This window comes from Hyaena hyaena, unplaced genomic scaffold, assembly GCF_003009895.1.
Source record: "Hyaena hyaena isolate Hyena2069 unplaced genomic scaffold, ASM300989v1 scaffold_314, whole genome shotgun sequence".
Lineage (NCBI taxonomy): Eukaryota > Metazoa > Chordata > Mammalia > Carnivora > Hyaenidae > Hyaena > Hyaena hyaena.
In genome coordinates this window covers 307,103-323,925 of record NW_024080947.1, presented here as the reverse complement: position 1 = coordinate 323,925, position 16,823 = coordinate 307,103, and the positions used below count along the sequence as shown (strand labels likewise).

At 35.4% G+C, this 16,823-nt stretch overlaps 1 protein-coding gene across 3 annotated transcripts in view; it reads right to left on the bottom strand.

Moving 5' to 3' along the window:
* Window positions 1-1,045: 1,045 nt before the first annotated feature.
* Window positions 1,046-16,823, bottom strand: part of EPC1 (enhancer of polycomb homolog 1) — a 68,839-nt gene continuing 53,061 nt past the window's right edge. Inside the window, exons 7-15 of one of the 3 annotated variants that reach the window (XM_039248663.1) lie at window positions 16,250-16,426; window positions 16,079-16,168; window positions 15,846-15,994; window positions 13,683-14,035; window positions 6,009-6,127; window positions 5,842-5,928; window positions 4,856-4,997; window positions 4,389-4,752; window positions 1,046-2,423 (exon numbers count right to left, since the gene is read on the bottom strand). In XM_039248663.1, coding sequence (XP_039104594.1) covers window positions 2,351-2,423; window positions 4,389-4,752; window positions 4,856-4,997; window positions 5,842-5,928; window positions 6,009-6,127; window positions 13,683-14,035; window positions 15,846-15,994; window positions 16,079-16,168; window positions 16,250-16,426 — 1,554 coding nt within the window. In that variant the 3' untranslated portion in view covers window positions 1,046-2,350. Of the gene's footprint in view, window positions 2,424-4,388; window positions 4,753-4,855; window positions 4,998-5,841; window positions 5,929-6,008; window positions 6,128-6,788; window positions 6,902-13,682; window positions 14,036-15,845; window positions 15,995-16,078; window positions 16,169-16,249; window positions 16,427-16,823 lie in introns of those variants that run through there. The other 2 variants (XM_039248664.1, XM_039248665.1) reach the window with 2 other exon arrangements.

Here is a 16,823-nt window from a genome sequence, read left to right as displayed (position 1 = left end):
CTTTCCCCCTCATTATAATACTAAGATCCACACTTAGGGGTGGAGATTTAACATATTAGACATGTGATGCATGAAGAAGCATGATCTTTAAGTGCAGAGGTGTTAATAGAACCCTGCCTCTACACGCTTACAGGTCACCCTTTCCCCACCCAAGTTTATCTTTAAAAGTCTCCCTAATCCCTTCTTGGGGAGTCAGCCTGAGGATTCTTTCCTTTGTGCTCTTTACCTTGTGCTTGAGCAGAAGTCCCTTTTAAAGCCCTGCCTAGAGCTCCCTTTTGGCCTCTTACTAATTTCTAATGCTTAGAGAACCCAAGGGCCCCTTACAGTATCACTACCATCCTTGTCACTATTCTCTCTCACTTGGATCATTGCAATTTGCTTCCTCACTGGGTTCCCCCTGCAGTATATTCTGACCGACAAAGCCAGGGGCACCTTTTCAGATCACATCACTTCTCTGCTTCCATCTCCTTTTCTCAAGCAGAGGAAAAGCCAAGTCCTTAAAATCACCTACAGGCCCTGAGCAGACTCCCCATTACTCCTCAACCTGCCCTACTCTCTGCTTTCCTGTTGCACAGCCACACTGCTGTCCCTTCCTTTAGCGAGCCAGGCTCGCTACTGCCACCCCAGGTTCTTGGTACTTAACCTCTCTGCCTGGAATGCGCTCCCCCCAACTTCAAGTCTCTTATTAAATGGCAGCACGTCTGTGAGCCCTTCCTTGCCCGCCTGACTTGAAACTGAACCCTCCACCCTCCCCTAGCACTGCTTCTCCCCTTTCCTTGCATTAACTTTCCCCCTAATACTTATTATAATACAATTTAAATCTTACTTCTTTTGTTTTTATCCCTCAGTGAGATTACAAACTCCATGAGGAAAGGCATTTTTCCACTGTTCAAGGATCTAAGCATAGCGTTCATTCAATAATTGTTGAAATAAATGAACTTAGAGTCATCACTCCCATTCCCAAGTCCCCCCTTTATGGAGTGATTCCAATTAAAGTCACACAGGAGTTCCTGGATTGAAAATAAAAGCAAGAGACCACTACACGTTAGTTTGTCAACATGTAATGCCCTGGGTTTATTTTGTGAGAATTCTATCACAATTTTTCCAGGTGGGATTAAAAACCTTAAGGATCATGTATGCCATTGGACTGGGCATTCAGACTTCGGTACTGACAAAGCACTGGTAGTAGTCTGTTAAGTACCATTCTCTTCACAGAAGAGAGGTCAAATATTTCCAAAGGAAGGCACCCGATATTTGTGGTTCTGGCCTTGCAGCCTTCTGGAGAATCTGAAAAGGAAAAAAGCTGGCTGGCTGTTTTTAGAAACTGGAATGATGATACACGTACAGCAATTACTGCATTCTTCTCCCTTATATCCTTTTTGTAAGAACAAGTAAAGAATGAAGTCTTTTCAACAATTCGACAATAAAAAAGTACAATTTTTTTTTGTGCTAAAAAAAGGGCAAGACAACATAAACTCCAGTTGTAAGGACTCCATTTGCATACTTGATTTAACACTTTTTGGTGTGGAAGGAAATGGGACTACTGGGCTGTTTGTAGAGCAGCAACATAACATTAGTGCTTTAAGTACCAGAAACTGCCCACAGCTTTGTGGGCAACTGGGGATGGGAAGATTCAAGAGACTTCATTTTTAGCTTGTTACTTGTCCTAATGATAGTAGACCAGGAAGATCCCCATTTAACAGTACATTCCCCATTTTTTAAAAACTGATGCCTTTTTTTTTTTTTTTTTGTAAAATTCTGTATGTATGTCACCATTTTTTTCACATGATACACAGAAAACTCAGGGACCCAGAGGGGAACCAAGTTATGTTATACCATTTACAAAATACCAAGGAGTCCACAGCTACCTAACACATTTACTACAGCACAGGAACCAATGAAGGTACAGTGTACAAAAAACTGTAAACACGGCACAATAAATAGATAAAACAGCAGGTTCCGCACCATGCACATGATGTGATGACACTTCATCTCTATACAATCTCACATCTCACACTCTTTGTTGCAATTTATTTCCCTCCCACCCCCCACCCCAAGTGCAAAGCATCACAAATGAACATTTCTGTATTCAAGTAACATATATACAAGGGTATTACAAATATGCAGTACTGTACAGATAATTGCTGTATTCTTAATTTACAGATGTTGATTTTTTCCTATTAACAATAAGAAAAGAAAAATTGAAGCATGAGAGATGAGCATTGCTGTCAAGTCCCCACAGCTGCCACAGAAACGCATGTGCTGCATTCCATCATCCCTTGCATTCAAAATGCTACTGATGCATAGCACCTAATCAAGTCCCCAGGCTGCGGTTCCACTCCTGAGGAAGCTACGTCACCTCCATCGCTACTGTATTGTCTGCTATGTTGTTTAGTGCTGGCTTTTCTGATTCATGATTTTCCCTGTTGAAATAAAGTTTAATTAAATTACTTATCTGCAACAAATTTAACAAATCAAGACTATGTCCCCAATAAAAAAATTATTAAGTATTTTTAATAATGGGAAGAAATGTGACTTTTTTGGGATAAGATACAAGTAGAGGAATATGAACCGTTATAGTTTTTTATCAGGAAAATACAACCATAAGTCAGGCCTCTTCTGTCCACCATAAATTCCATGGTCAACTATATTACCAATAAAATTGCAGCAGCAGCCAAGCAACCCAGATGTTAAAAAACATAAAAATTCCCAAGTTTTAGTCTATAATTTCATTTTCCTCCTCTTTTAAAAAAGGAACAAATGTGACTGAGATGATCATGTCTGGACTTTAAGTCACTGTTCTGTATGTGCAGCTCAGCAGGAGAGCTATTAAGCTGGTAATTAGAAGACCAGGGTCACAGTTGTTCTAGCACCTGAATGTGCTTGTAGAAATCCGTTAACTTCTCTGGATCTCATTTCCCTCATTTTGAAAACCAAGGGACTAACATAAGTGATAGGTAAGTTTACCATACACTGCGAGTCATATGGTTATATAATTCTACAACAATGAAAACCATGTATTATATATTTAGGTAAGAAGAATTGATTGATTAGTTATGACCAGACCCACAAAAATAAGAAGAATGAATTTGAAAGGAGCAGACAGTAACTATTACTTAAACTGAGAAGCAGACGGGGATGCCTGTGTTTGGAAACTGAAGGCTACAGTCTGTTGCTACAAAGCCTGCTCTTCCCTCTTGGACCACTCTCGGCCAAGGAAGTCTACCTATCAGTCTGGCATCCAAGGCGTTCCAAAGTCTGCCCACTTCCTACCACTCCAACTTGAACGACTAACATTCCCAAACCTCTAGACAAATCAGTTTAGTTGTTAACCTCTGAACGCATTTGCATTTCTCCAACTGTCTCATCCTCTTCTCTGCCCAGACAAGATCAAATCTGATCTTATTTTGTAGAACTTTCCCAGAATACCCCTGGTGTGAAAAGACCACTTCTTATATTGAAATTATAGCCATAGTCTATACAATTAATCTGACAAGGCTATAATGCTTTGTGATACAAGAACAACTTTCTCCATTACTCACAATTAACAGTATTTAATTTTTACACCTTTATGCTTGTTTCCTAACTAAACTGAAAACCCCTGGTCTTTCTCTTTTTGTTTCCCTCATAGTACTTTGTAAATACCAGGATTCTAATTACCATTAATATTTAAAACAAAAGAGAGCCTGAACAAAGATTCTAAACCATCTACTGAAACTCAAGATGACAAATTAACATAAAAATAATGGTTTGAATAAAAGTTGACCTGGCACACTGTCAGCCTCTACATTATTAAGAGCAGCTTAGCATACAAGCCACAGTGCGTTCTATCAGTTGTGTTTACACAAGAAGCTGCGGAAGAAAACAAACAGAAGAAACATTCTAAAGAGAACTCCCTCCATGTGAAGGTAGAAGAAAAACAAGAGCTTTAAAAGCTATTATTATACTACGGAAGTGATATTCAAAGCATATATGCAATATTCAGTATACCATTTAGATCAAATTGTCAACAGTATTGAATTATAACAATGATCTGTTTAGGTCTTGAATAAATCAGGAATTCTCATCTATATATATATTTTTAAGTTTATTTATTTTGAGGAGAGAGAAAGAGAGTGCGCACTGGGGAGGGGCAGAGAATTCCAAGCAAGCTCCGCACTGTCAGTGCAGAGCCCTATGCAGGGCTGGATCCCACAATCTCGAGATCATGACTTGGGCCAATATCAAGAGTTAGATGCTAAACCGACAGAGACACCCAGATGCTCCTATACATTTTTAATGTATATAAGGAAAAGAGCAAAAAACACAAATAAGTAGAGAGCACTGCTAGAGGATTTAAGTTACAGCTACTATTTTTCAAACATTTTAGGCTTAAAATAACTACTGACCTTGGAACTGAATCTACAGAAGATGAAGATGGAACCTTGGAAACTTGACAGTTTGCTGCGGCAGCCAGCTTTAAGGCAGAAGATGGAACAGCACTTAAAGTCCTAGGTATATGTCGTGCATTTATGGGAGCAATAGAGTTTACAGTGGCAACTGATGAAGGTACAGTTAATCGAATGTTGTTCCCAATCAGAACCTGAGTTGTTGCAGAATTGGCAGCGGTTACTTGATGACTCAGTGCACTGTGGGAACTTGAAGTCTGTGTCATGTTTGAAGGCTGTAACAAAGTTGAACCTGCGGTTGACGGGCTCGTATGTACAAGTGCTGTTGGTGTAGTACTACTGAGGTGTAAGCCCTTGTATACTCCTAGAGAAAAAGAAAGACGCATCTAAACAATGTACGACTTTGGTGTTTGTTAGAAATAAACGTTACAAATATCAGAACAAATTTTAAATGTCTTCATCCTTACCTGAGGCTGGAAGGACGCCATTCACCCCAATTCCAAGCACCACATCATCCTTCATCTTGAATCCCATCAGTTGTTCTGATGTCACCAAAGCAGAAGCAGCAAATTGAGCACTAGCAGAATCCAAAGTCTTGGAAACAAAACCCTAAAAAGAAAATACAAAACAAATCTAATCAGCATCACTTAATCTCAAATCAATATTAAAGTTACACAGCTATACCAAAATCAGTTTGAATATAAACCAAAGTGGCAAACCCCTGAAATATCTTCATCTCTTTTGACAGTTAGAAGTTTGAAGAATGTTCAAACAATTTAAGAACTCAGGGATTATGAATTTTGATCTTCACATGTGACACTATGTAATATGGATAAGTCAATTACAAAAATAAACCTTCTAGAATGTGGAAACAGTAAACCTCCAACATGAAGTGTCAGATGAGAAATATGCTAGTAAAACATTTCAGTGATTTGCAAATACATATCATGAAAAAGGAGTATGTAAGCTTCTTTCACCTAACTTAGACACACACACACACACACACACACACACACACAAAACTAAAGGTATCTTTGGGACAAGAAGATAACTACCCTTTTAGAACAGGAGTAACAAAGTATCATATCATAACTTGGCCTAGAAATTAAGAGGCCCTTTGAATTTCTTTAAATAAATGAATTTTCTTCCAAGATGCTTAGATTCAAATTTCAGACTTTAAGCCTTAAATCTGCTTAAATGGCAAAACATTTATCATGCCTGAGGTTGAAAAGTGATTTCTTTTACTAGTAAAAGAGGTTTAGTATGTAATTTAAGATAAAATTTAATAATAATTAAAATACCTAAGATAATGAGCCGGGTGAGATCATATACTAACAAGGAAAATTCAAAGACTATAGGACAGACTTGGAAGACAGTGTCTTGACTCATTTAACTATGCTTTTTAGCTTTATTTTTTAAAATAGGGAGCAGAGGCAACAGCTTCCATACTCACCTGTAATGTTCTTTCTAAACCCTGTATAGAATGGCTATGATGTAGATTCAGGCGAAAGCCACTTTTCTGCTGGTTAGATGCAAGGTTCTATGACAACAGTTGGTAATTAGAGATGAACTCTGGTGGGAAACAATGAGGGATAATCATAAGACAGACAAATCCCTCACCTGTGAAGTGGTGGTGGAGGAATTACTATTTGCTTGCTGTTGCTGAATTTGTGCAAGCTGCTGTTTCTGCATTAGTGCCAGTTGCTGTTGATGTTGCTGGTATTGTTCGGCTGTAAATGCTGAACATAAAACGAGGAAATACTTTATAAAAACACACAGATACCACACATATCTTACAATACTAAAACAAATTCAGCATTAAAAAATTTTTTGTCCAAAATTAAAGCATTCAACAAAGGCTCATGATCCTGCTAAAGATCACTTCCATATGAAAAATCCAGCATTTTTACAACCACATTTATCAGGAGTGGCTTGAGTTTAAAGAAAAACAAAATTATAAACTTCCTGAGTTATAACAACATAGGAAAGAGAAATGCTCACTTCTCAAGTTTCAGAACCAGTATCTTTGTAAGCTGTGACACTTGTGCTAGACAATGTAAAAAGGTAATCCAGCTTTTTAAATCCACGTATTTAGTATTCAACTTGGCACGGAGCTTGAGAAGAAATCTGATAATTATCATTTAGTTTCTAGTTTACTCATACTACTATCCCAATGCATTCAGATGATCCCTAACAGTTCTGTGTATAAATACTAATTGTTCTACATATTTTCTAATTTTAGCCATTACAAACATTTCCTCTATATGGAATATAAGGTTGTTGGTTTATTACCTTTTTTATTTTATTTTATTTTTTTAAAGAACTCATCCTTTAACAGGAAGACAAGAGGCTCCAAATGTTAAGGTTAATTAATTTTCCCCACCCAATTAACCCACCTGGAAAAAATCCAGTCAATAAGAACGGAGTTGTTTATGTTGATTTACTGTACAGAATGATGTCTGAGGAAAGACACTGTGTTATGCTACTTATGTTTGTCTATGGAGAGCTCAGTTCTAAAAAAAACAAACAAAAAAATGTTCATTTATTACCCCCCTAAAAAAGTGTGTGCAGTTTTTAAAAAGGAAACCTTTTTCTTTTCTTTTTCTTATGTTTGCCAATTAAAAAAAGGAAAAAAAAGGGCACATACAATCACAACATCTGACTTTAAAGGCTTCTTTAAGAAGCCTGTGGTGTTTGGTTAAGAATTATTTCAAAACACAAAAAAGGTTATCATGCATCCCTGAATACCAGGGAATCTATAAATCATGCAATGCAAATTTCCTCAATCTAAAGTTTAATGTTTTCAAAACACTGTCCACCTAATTTGCTGTTGTCTTTAATTGCATTTTAATAATTTAGTTGAAGAGAGTTTCACTTCATCAAGTTTTAGATTTTTCACTCATAACTCATAAAGAAACCTTATCTTCCAGGATACATCTTTCTGCCTAGTACCACTACAAAATGTTCAGGTAGAAATTCTACCATATTCTCAATGAAAATTATGAAATAATATTTAAGAAAACCTCAGAAGTTATTAATGTCTACACAGGCTTTACACTTGAACTAAGTGTACACTTAGTTTACACTTGAACTTAGGCTACAGGAGCAAAAACAATTTCTTATAAAAATGTTAGTTGATACCTGTTCTTTGATAAGTTTCTTTTCCTACTATGTTGTATTTCTCAGATCTGAATATTACAGGGAAGACTTTTACTGGTAATAGGATAACCTGTAAATATTTACATAAAGTAACTTTGTGTCAAAATGACCATTTCCATACAATAGAAATGTGCTGATATCAAACCTAAAGAAAAATTAATGCTGCCCTGAATGATGGTTTCTAATTACTGTAACATTTATCTTTAGTTTTTAAAAAATCCATAAAAAGCAACTTAATTTATTATATAGTTTTGCCATAATGTTTTTGAGATTTACACTTCCTAAATTTGAGTGAGTTGTCTACGTCTTGAATTCCCTAGGAGGGGATTCTCAGTAAATTTTTAGAAAAAGGATCATTTCTGCAAGTTCAGGTTATTATATATCTATAATTTAGCATTCACTGGAAGACCTATGTATAAAAAAACTCCATTTATACAAATGAAAATATTTTGTAGAACTCTGCTTTATGTTTTAATAAAAAATTTAGTAATAATAAATCTGAAGTTGATTTGAATAGAGGTTCCAAATATTTTTGCCCTAATATAAGTTAACATTTTAATCCTTGGTCTCTTGAGAGGCCTGTGAATTTCACTTTTAAACAACTGCTAACTTCTTCCTAATTCAGATTTAGAAATAAAAATGCACCTAACACTCATCATGATTTTAGATCAGTATCGTAAACCTACTGCTTAGATATTGTTACACCTTTGGAGTCTAGTTATGAAATTTTCCCCAGACATTTTCAATAAATGATTTAGAAGAAATGAGTATGCTGAGCAACATATAAGCTGAAAGCGATAGTAATAAAAACCATTGGTGTAGGGGCCAAGAAACCTAAATTTATTTATTTTTTTAGCTCTTGGCTCTCTCAAAACTAGCTGAGTCTATCTAGGTAAGTAACTGAAACTTTTAGGGCTCAGTATGTTCATCCAAAATATTTAGATTAAGCTAGGTAATAACTAAAGACTTTTTCAGCCATGTGATACAAGGATTTTATATGTCTTCTGAGAAATAAATTTCTAATCCTTCTAAAAGGCTGTATGAATAAGTAGGAAAAGCCTGGACAAAGGTAAGGTGGTAAATTTGGGCGAATACAATCTGATTTGGGCTTTATATTGTTATTTATATAGAAAACTGAGAAGACTTCAGATGGCATTCTAATTCAAAGTTTAACCAAATGCTAAGTGTAAATAAATAAAAATGACCATCAAGGTAGAAGGTGTTAAGGTTGCAGGTCTACCTCCAGACAGGGTGTAGTAGTCAACTGTGCAATTTACTTAAGGATGGACAGGATGGTTTCATCAACAGATGACCAAACCTAGAATCAGAAGCATTTCACAGAACCCCCAATTTTTAGATCAGGAGGCATCCATGGTGATTTCTCCTCCTACAAGTTCACACTAAAGATGAAGAAACTTTCATCTGAGGTCACAAAGACAGTTAACAGTGGAAGGGGGAAAATCCATCCCCAAACCAGTAAGATTTTAAATATAAAAAGAAATAGGTAAAAGTTTGTTTCATATTTAATATTATTTACAAGAAATAATCAAACTTTTTATATACCCAAATAGTGTGACTCAAGTGTTTTTAAAAAAAACAAACACCCTTGTATACAGAACACCTGAAGGGAGTCTAGTTATGGGAGGAGTCACATGACGGACATGATTAAAAGCTGAGAAGAGGAAAGAAGCATGACAGGACTTCAAATATGTGAAGGATACTATGCTGTTGGAAAAAAGAAAACTTATTCAGTAGGCTTCCAAGGGCAAAAGAGGAATCTGTAGATTTAAACTTAAGGAGGCAGCTTTTGTTCAATATATGGACAAATTTTCTAAATAAGATTCCAAATTCTAGAGTAACCTGATCTAGGGAACTGCTGACTTTGCCCTCCCTAGAGGTGTCTAGGCAAAGGTCAGCAACTACTGTTGTTTTGGTAGCTGCTAATAATTCTCTGGGGTAGGAATTTAGGTGAAATAATCTAAAATGTTACCAGTCTACTTGGACAAAGAAACTCTTATATGGTAACCCAACACCTGGAATAGCCTATAGTTCAACCTGTTGCTCTTTTAAGTCACATTCCTGCAGCTGGAACGGATCAACTGAAATGATCTGAAGTGGGAGTAGTGAGGATGACAGGTACTTAGAAAAAAGTTAATACTTTGAAAATTCAGCTTGAGTAGACTTAAGATTACCAAAATGTACTTTGTTTTGTTTGTTAAAACAAAACAGAGGGGGAAAAAACCCTTAACAACAACAAACCCAAACATCTATTTTAAAAGATAACTCTCAATTAGAAATTTCTTTGAGTAGTCAGAAAAGTATTTTAATACAGGAAAAGGTAACTTTAAAGAAATAAAAATGAAATGACTTCATAGAGTATTAAACTATGATCCCCTAAATCAGCAAGCCTGAACAAAAGTTTTTGTGGTTCATAAGCATTTGTCAGCCACCCAGAAATCCAACCTGAAAAGAAAGAGATGGTATATTGCTGTAGATGGCCAAACATGACTGAACCTGAATTCATTTGGCTGCAAATTACTTGAACATGAGATTTATCTGTGGCCCAATCTTCCCCTTACTGTGAATATGCTTGCCCTTCAGCACACGAGAAAACTATTAACTTTACTATGGGTAGTACTCCAGACCCTGCTTAGGATCTAATTCTGAACTGTGAAACACACTTGGATAAGGATTAAAGTCCTACAGTTTTATGAAATCTAACCATGAAAATATTTAAGGCTCAAATCTAGAGTTCCTTTTAAAATTTCATGTTACAATTTTCATGAAGTAAATTCACTAACTGAAGTGAGCTACGGGGTCCTGAGACTTAGAACATCATTCCAGCTACACATATCCTATTAATTCATGAAAATAAACCTAATCTGTAGAATGCTGATGAAATTTCAGTGGGAGCTGGGAATTCAAATCCTGAACACAGAATGGTGGTTTACAAACCACTTTTCTATTTAGTCTCTAAATTATATAGCCCTTTCTAAATTATGAAAAAAAAGGTATTAGTTCTGATATCTCATATCCCCCAAACTTGAACACATGCAAATAAGTACTAAGTCGTTTAACAAACATTAAATTTACAAAGGTGCTTTTATAGAGTAAAAAAAAAAAAGACTATTCTATTTGGAAACTGTCCAAATCACACATTAACTAAAGATTATTAAAAATATACAATTTAGCCATACATACTAAGATCTAGTCCCAGAAATCCTAAATCACACATACAGTTAAGTCTTCCTAAGTTCCTCAACACTGTGTCATTCTGCTGTGTGTTATCCAGAGGATGAAGCACTCTGGCACCTGACTAACCAGACTACCTAATACCTGACTAACCAGGTTACTCATCTGGCCACACAACTATGCAAAATGGCCAAGATTGGGAAGCAAGCGAAAAAGTTCTGAGCACCAGAAGCTGTAAAAGTTGGTGTGTTAAATAAAGCTCATACCTTTTACTAAAAACAACAGATTCTTAATATCCTCATTTAGAATTTCCTGTTTGAAAATGAGAATAAGTAGGCTCTTGTAGGTGATTATTTAGGAAAAGGAAGATTAGTTCAGAGGGGATCACTATGCCACAATATATGAATAAATATTAAAATTTAAAACAGTGACTGAAAAAAACAAAATACTTGGCTTAAGCAGTAGGCAAGTACATATATGTCAACTGATTCCTGTCTCATCTAAAAGTTAAGTTCCAAAGTCAGTATCATAAAAATTAACCCTTGAAAATTACTTTAGAGTGTGCCATGATGGATGTTATCTCTTTCAATAAGCCCAGCACAGTTTTCCCTCTGGCATCAGATGAGATCAGTTTTTGTGACTGAGTACCAGACAAAATGGTCTGGCTTGTATATGAGGGCTGTGCTATATGAAAAACTTTATCTTTAAAATTACAATGACACTGATGGAGGTGAATGCTTCACCTATGAATGAAGAAACAATGGAGGCACTAACACTCCATGAGAAACAACAGAATCACTTCTGCCATTTCCAGAGTGGACAATTCTGGAGAATATATTTTTTCAGTAGAATTCTATTTAGAATCCTGTACACTTTTTGAACTGTTAAAATTTTATTTTCTCCAGGGGCCTATAGTTGAATTCACTTATATGTACATATGATATGATTCTACTGTAATATACTTTATAGAGCATAAAAAGAGCTTTGGGTTTCTGGAGTATTCACAAATAGCAAAGAATATGGGGCGCCTGAGTGGCTCAGTCAGTTAAGCATCCGACTTCAGCTCAGGTCATGATCTCATGGTTTGTGGGTTCCAGCCCCGCATCGGGCTCTGTGCTAACAGCTCAGAGCCTGGAGCCTGTTTCAGATTCTGTGTCTCTCCCGCCATTTCTACCCCTCCCCAATTTGTGCTCTGTCTCTCTCTGTCTCACAAATAAATAAACTATAAAAAAAAATTTTCAAAGAATAAAGTATTACCCTATAGCAATCTGTAGGCATCTATCCTCTAAGTATATAAAAGATCTAGTAAAAAATTAAGGGATAATTTAAAACAATAATTGCAATGACAAAAACCTGATAAATCCACTTTCTAAAAGTTGTATATATGGGCAAGGAAATGATTAAAAATCACACAGTTACTAAATTTTTTTTTCAGCTAAACTTTTAGTTATACTACTACTGTTCAACGTTCATCTTTTAATATTCTTTGGCAAACACAAATCAAGTAAGTCATGTAGTATCAATGTAGTATAGCACAACAATTTACATTAAAAAAAGATCATTAAAAGATCCTTAGGATAGTTATAAAATTCAACTCCTCTAATTTTTTTATTAAAGATTTTACTTTTCTAAGTGATCTCTACACCCAATGTGGGGCTTGAACAAGCCAGAAATTAAAAGTCTCATGCTCTACCGACTGAGCTCACCAGGTACCCCCTCAACTTCTCTATTTTAAGGAGTGAGAAGATGGGATTGATGAAACGTGCTAATTTGCTAAAAGAAGTTTCAAGGAATTTATACAGCTTAAAAATCAGGGGAAAACATATTACACGTTTATACCCCACACTATAGTTTCCTTAATATTGAAAAGTTATTTTGATTTTTAAGACTGTAATAGCAGGGAAAACTAACTCTCCTTGATATAAATACACTCTGAAATTAATGTAACTATACTACTTTGTTAGGCCTCAGAAGAATTTAGATTATCTTCTAGCTTTCTAGAAGCATAGATTGCTATGATTTCTGAAATGTGATTATTTTTCTTATGAACTAAGGATTTCCATTTCAAACAAATACTTGTTTTCCAGACACAAAGTAAATTGGTTTATAGAACCTTATCTGGAGATCTTTAAGAATAAGCAGCACATTTTCATATTTATCAGAAGGTGTAGCTGTAGCCTTACCAGATAATTGGGGCAATGCAATAAATATCTCTACAGTCCCTTCAAAATCTGATTTAAATGATCTTTACAAAAATCTGTAGTAACATAATTTTAACAGTGAATTTCTATAATCTACATGCCTCAGATAACACAGATATATGTTTTAAAATAGAAAGCTAAAATTTTAGGAGTATTTTAAAACAGCATTTATTTTAGACACATTTCACAATATAGCCACAAAAAGCTAAAGTAGATATTATCTGGAAATGTTTCCAAAATGACAATAATCCTATAAAATTAAAATAATCCTTTAATTTAAATATTGTTTTCTGAAATGTTAGTTTCTCTCTTATAAATTATTCTGCATTACTGTCATTAGGCAAGGCTTTTGCATATCTACTAACTTGTTGGTCTACTTTTAAGCAGTTTAAATAAAAGGCTAGAGAAGTGTCCAAGTACAAAATACTAACAAATAACAATCCATTTTCTTTCCTTATTATTTGAAAATATAATTAATGAATCAGGAATTGTGGTTCACAGAGTGTATCCAGGAAACAAATGTCACATATTAAACAGTAATAAGTCACCTTTGTAATGTGGGTTTATTTAAGTGAAAACACATGTACAAACAGAATTCAAATGAATACTTAACCAAGTCCTTTTTTCCCTTATTGTCTTGACAGAAAAGGACTTTTAAACTTAAATATAATAGGCCACATACTCACAAAATTAATGAACCTGACATTTCTATAAAAATGTACATCACAACAAAGAAACATACCAAAGTGTGCTGAACCACCGCTACTTTTACTTTGCGTGGAGGTACTGCATGTCTGGGTCCCGGGCTGTGCTGCTCCTGTTCGATTTATACTCCTATACAATTTTCTACAGGAGAGTTCATCATTGTCACTGTCATGTAGGGATGGTGTCCGAGGCCTAAAATGCCGCCATCTACATGATTTGATATTGACTAGTATCTGACTGAGGTCTTTAGAGAAAGATCTGTCCGAGGTATTTGTTTCTGAGGTATTGGCAAACTGATTGACTGGAGAATGTTGTGGAGAGGAAAGCATTTCCAAATCCAGATGAGGGAACATACTGTCATAGTCTGAGTGAGCTCTGTCCAGTAAGACCCTATTAAAAATAAGGCAGGAAACATATACGTAAAATAGTTATTCAAATTATGTAAAAAAGACGCCCTCAGTTCCCCCAAAGCCATCTCAGAGTAAATGTTTAAAAGGTAAAACTTTGATTATTTCAGTATTTGGCTCCTATAGGCTAAATTCCCAATTTCTTTTCTTTTCTAAAAAAAATTCTCCATTTCTGATAAAAGTTTTTACTTTATCATGATCTGATTAAAGACAGGACTCTGCCTAAAGAATAAGGTGTACTATTCATTTGACATCAGTAGGAGTCTTTCAGCAGTTCTATGAGTTGGTCTACCAGTGTAAGTTACTGATAAAACATGAGACTTTATTTCTTTTCAAACTGCTTTTCAACCAAAGGTTTTTATTTCCATTACAAAGCACCAAAGCACTTTATAAAATACCTCTTCTCTATTAAACAAACACTTCATTCTTTTTTATTTCTTTCTTTTTCCTTTTGGCAGGGGCAGGGGGGAGGTAGGAGAAAAGCAGTAAAAGGTATGTGATCTTTGGGATATTTTATACCATTAAGATTTCTTTTAAAAAAATTATTTGTCTTTTTTATGTTTTTGAAAGAGAGAGAGAGAGAGAGAGAATGTGCAAGCAGGGGAGAAGGATAGAGGGAGAGGGAGGGAGAAAGAGAATTTTTAGGTAGGCTCCACACTCAGTGAAGAGCCTGTGGGGTGTGATCCCACGAACCTGGGATCATAATCTGAGCCAAAATCAAGAGTCAGATGTTCAACAAACTGAGCCATCTAAGGCGCTTCTCATTAAAATTTCTTATAGACCAAGTATTTGATATCCAGTACTCTAGAGGATATATTTTTATAAACTTTATAAAAATGATTCTAGTCTATCTTAAAATGCAAACACTGACTAATGCTAGTACAGAATAAAATATAACCAACATAGAGAATTTTCACTACTATTGATGTCAACACAATAATGGGGAGAAAAGCAATAAATAAAATATATTTCAGTGCCCAATTCTAAACTAATGTTTAAGTGATTACAAACTGAAATTAAGATTCAAAAATGAAACAAATGTAAACATAAGCCATAATTCTCTATAAATTACATCCTTAGATTTTTTCCCCCCAAAGCACCTTAATACCAACATAGGAATAGCTTTCTTCTTCTGCACTTTTATGTGCTCTGTAATTCCTTCTTGCCTCCTGCACAAATACACTAAGTCTCACATAAAGGCATCTAAAATATACAGAGGTTCTATCATGTTTAAACAAAAGAAGAGCAATTAGATCCAGAAAAACTGGGATGTCAAGGTCAGGTTATGCATGGATCTTGGATCCTTTTCACTGATGAGTTAAACTTAGTATACTGGTTACATGACATTTCTTGTTGTTGTTGTTGTTTGATTTTTAATTATTTTATTTTAGAGAGAGAAAGCGTGAGGAGAGAAAGGCAGAGGGAGAGAGAGAATTTTAAGCAGGCTCTACTCTCAGTATGAAGCCCTATGTGGGGCTCAATCACAAGACCCTGGATCATGTGATTTTGGATCATGACCTGAGCCAAAATCAAGGGTCGAATACTTAACTGGCTGAGCCACCCAAGTGCCCCAAGTTTTATAACATAGCCTATTCAATCCTTTCTCCTGATATCTCCCAGAATTTCTGAAACAACTTTTTGCAGTGTCTTTAAGGATTTTAGTCAAAAAATAAGTTAAGAACAGCAATTGGGAACAAATGAGCTACTGAGAAGGATTACCTCACTTTCAACTCTAGATGTGACCACTCGCTATCTAAAAATATCCCTATGCTAGGAATACAGAAATACCTTACCTTCCACCGCGCCCAACCCGTCTTCGTGCAAATCCAATACACCTTTGGGGTACGGTGAGGGTAGTTAAGCAGTATCTATATCGTACATCCCCTAGTCCTCCATCTTTAGGACTAGTCCAAGGCCAGTTGCCAGTTTGGTCTAAGTGAGGCTTAAAAAAAAAAAATCCAAATTATCTCATTTTGTTGGTTAAAGGTGAACAGTTTGTTACCAAAAAAAAGAACTTGAAACTTACAGCATAGTACTGACAGCCTGCTTTCCTACGGAAAGCAAAAGGACCATCAGGATCATTTTCTTCTTCAGCTTCTGAAGAGCCAGACAAAACCTTTAAATAAAATGAAGTGAGTCAAAACATGTGACTTCCTACATCCCTCCTCTATATTCATACAGAATTTCTCTTATTTACCTGGGAGAGAGGTTCTTCATCCGAGCTGGGAAAGTCATACTGATTTAAATCTTTAGCATTAAAGACTGGCAGTGCGGCAGGACTCGTCTGTTGAGGAGTAGCAGCAGCAGACGATGGTAAGACTTTGGGCTTCTTCTCATATTTACGTTTAGGTCGGGTAAGATCAGCTTTATCTTGCTGCAATAAAGTCATATATTAATCAAACACCAGAAACCATGTTCATCAAACCTTAATGTTTGGATAAGTTTTAAAATGAAATTTATAGCTATAATGAAGTCATTCATACTCAGAAGAGATAGAAGACTTTATATTTTGTCATCTTACATTGTATAATCTTAAAGGTTGGTCTCTACAAAACATGGGTATGTTCCTACAACCTAAATATAACCTTATAAAATATTTTGTTCCAATTAAAATAGAAGAAAAGAAGTTCTTGAGCTTTTGAAATCCTGTAACTGCAGTTTGTATTTATCACTGGCTCCTATACCTTTTTCTTAATTTTCTATGAAAAATCTAGAAGAGAATAAAAAAGGGGGATCTAGTCCTTATTCTAATGAATTAACAAATCAGTTTT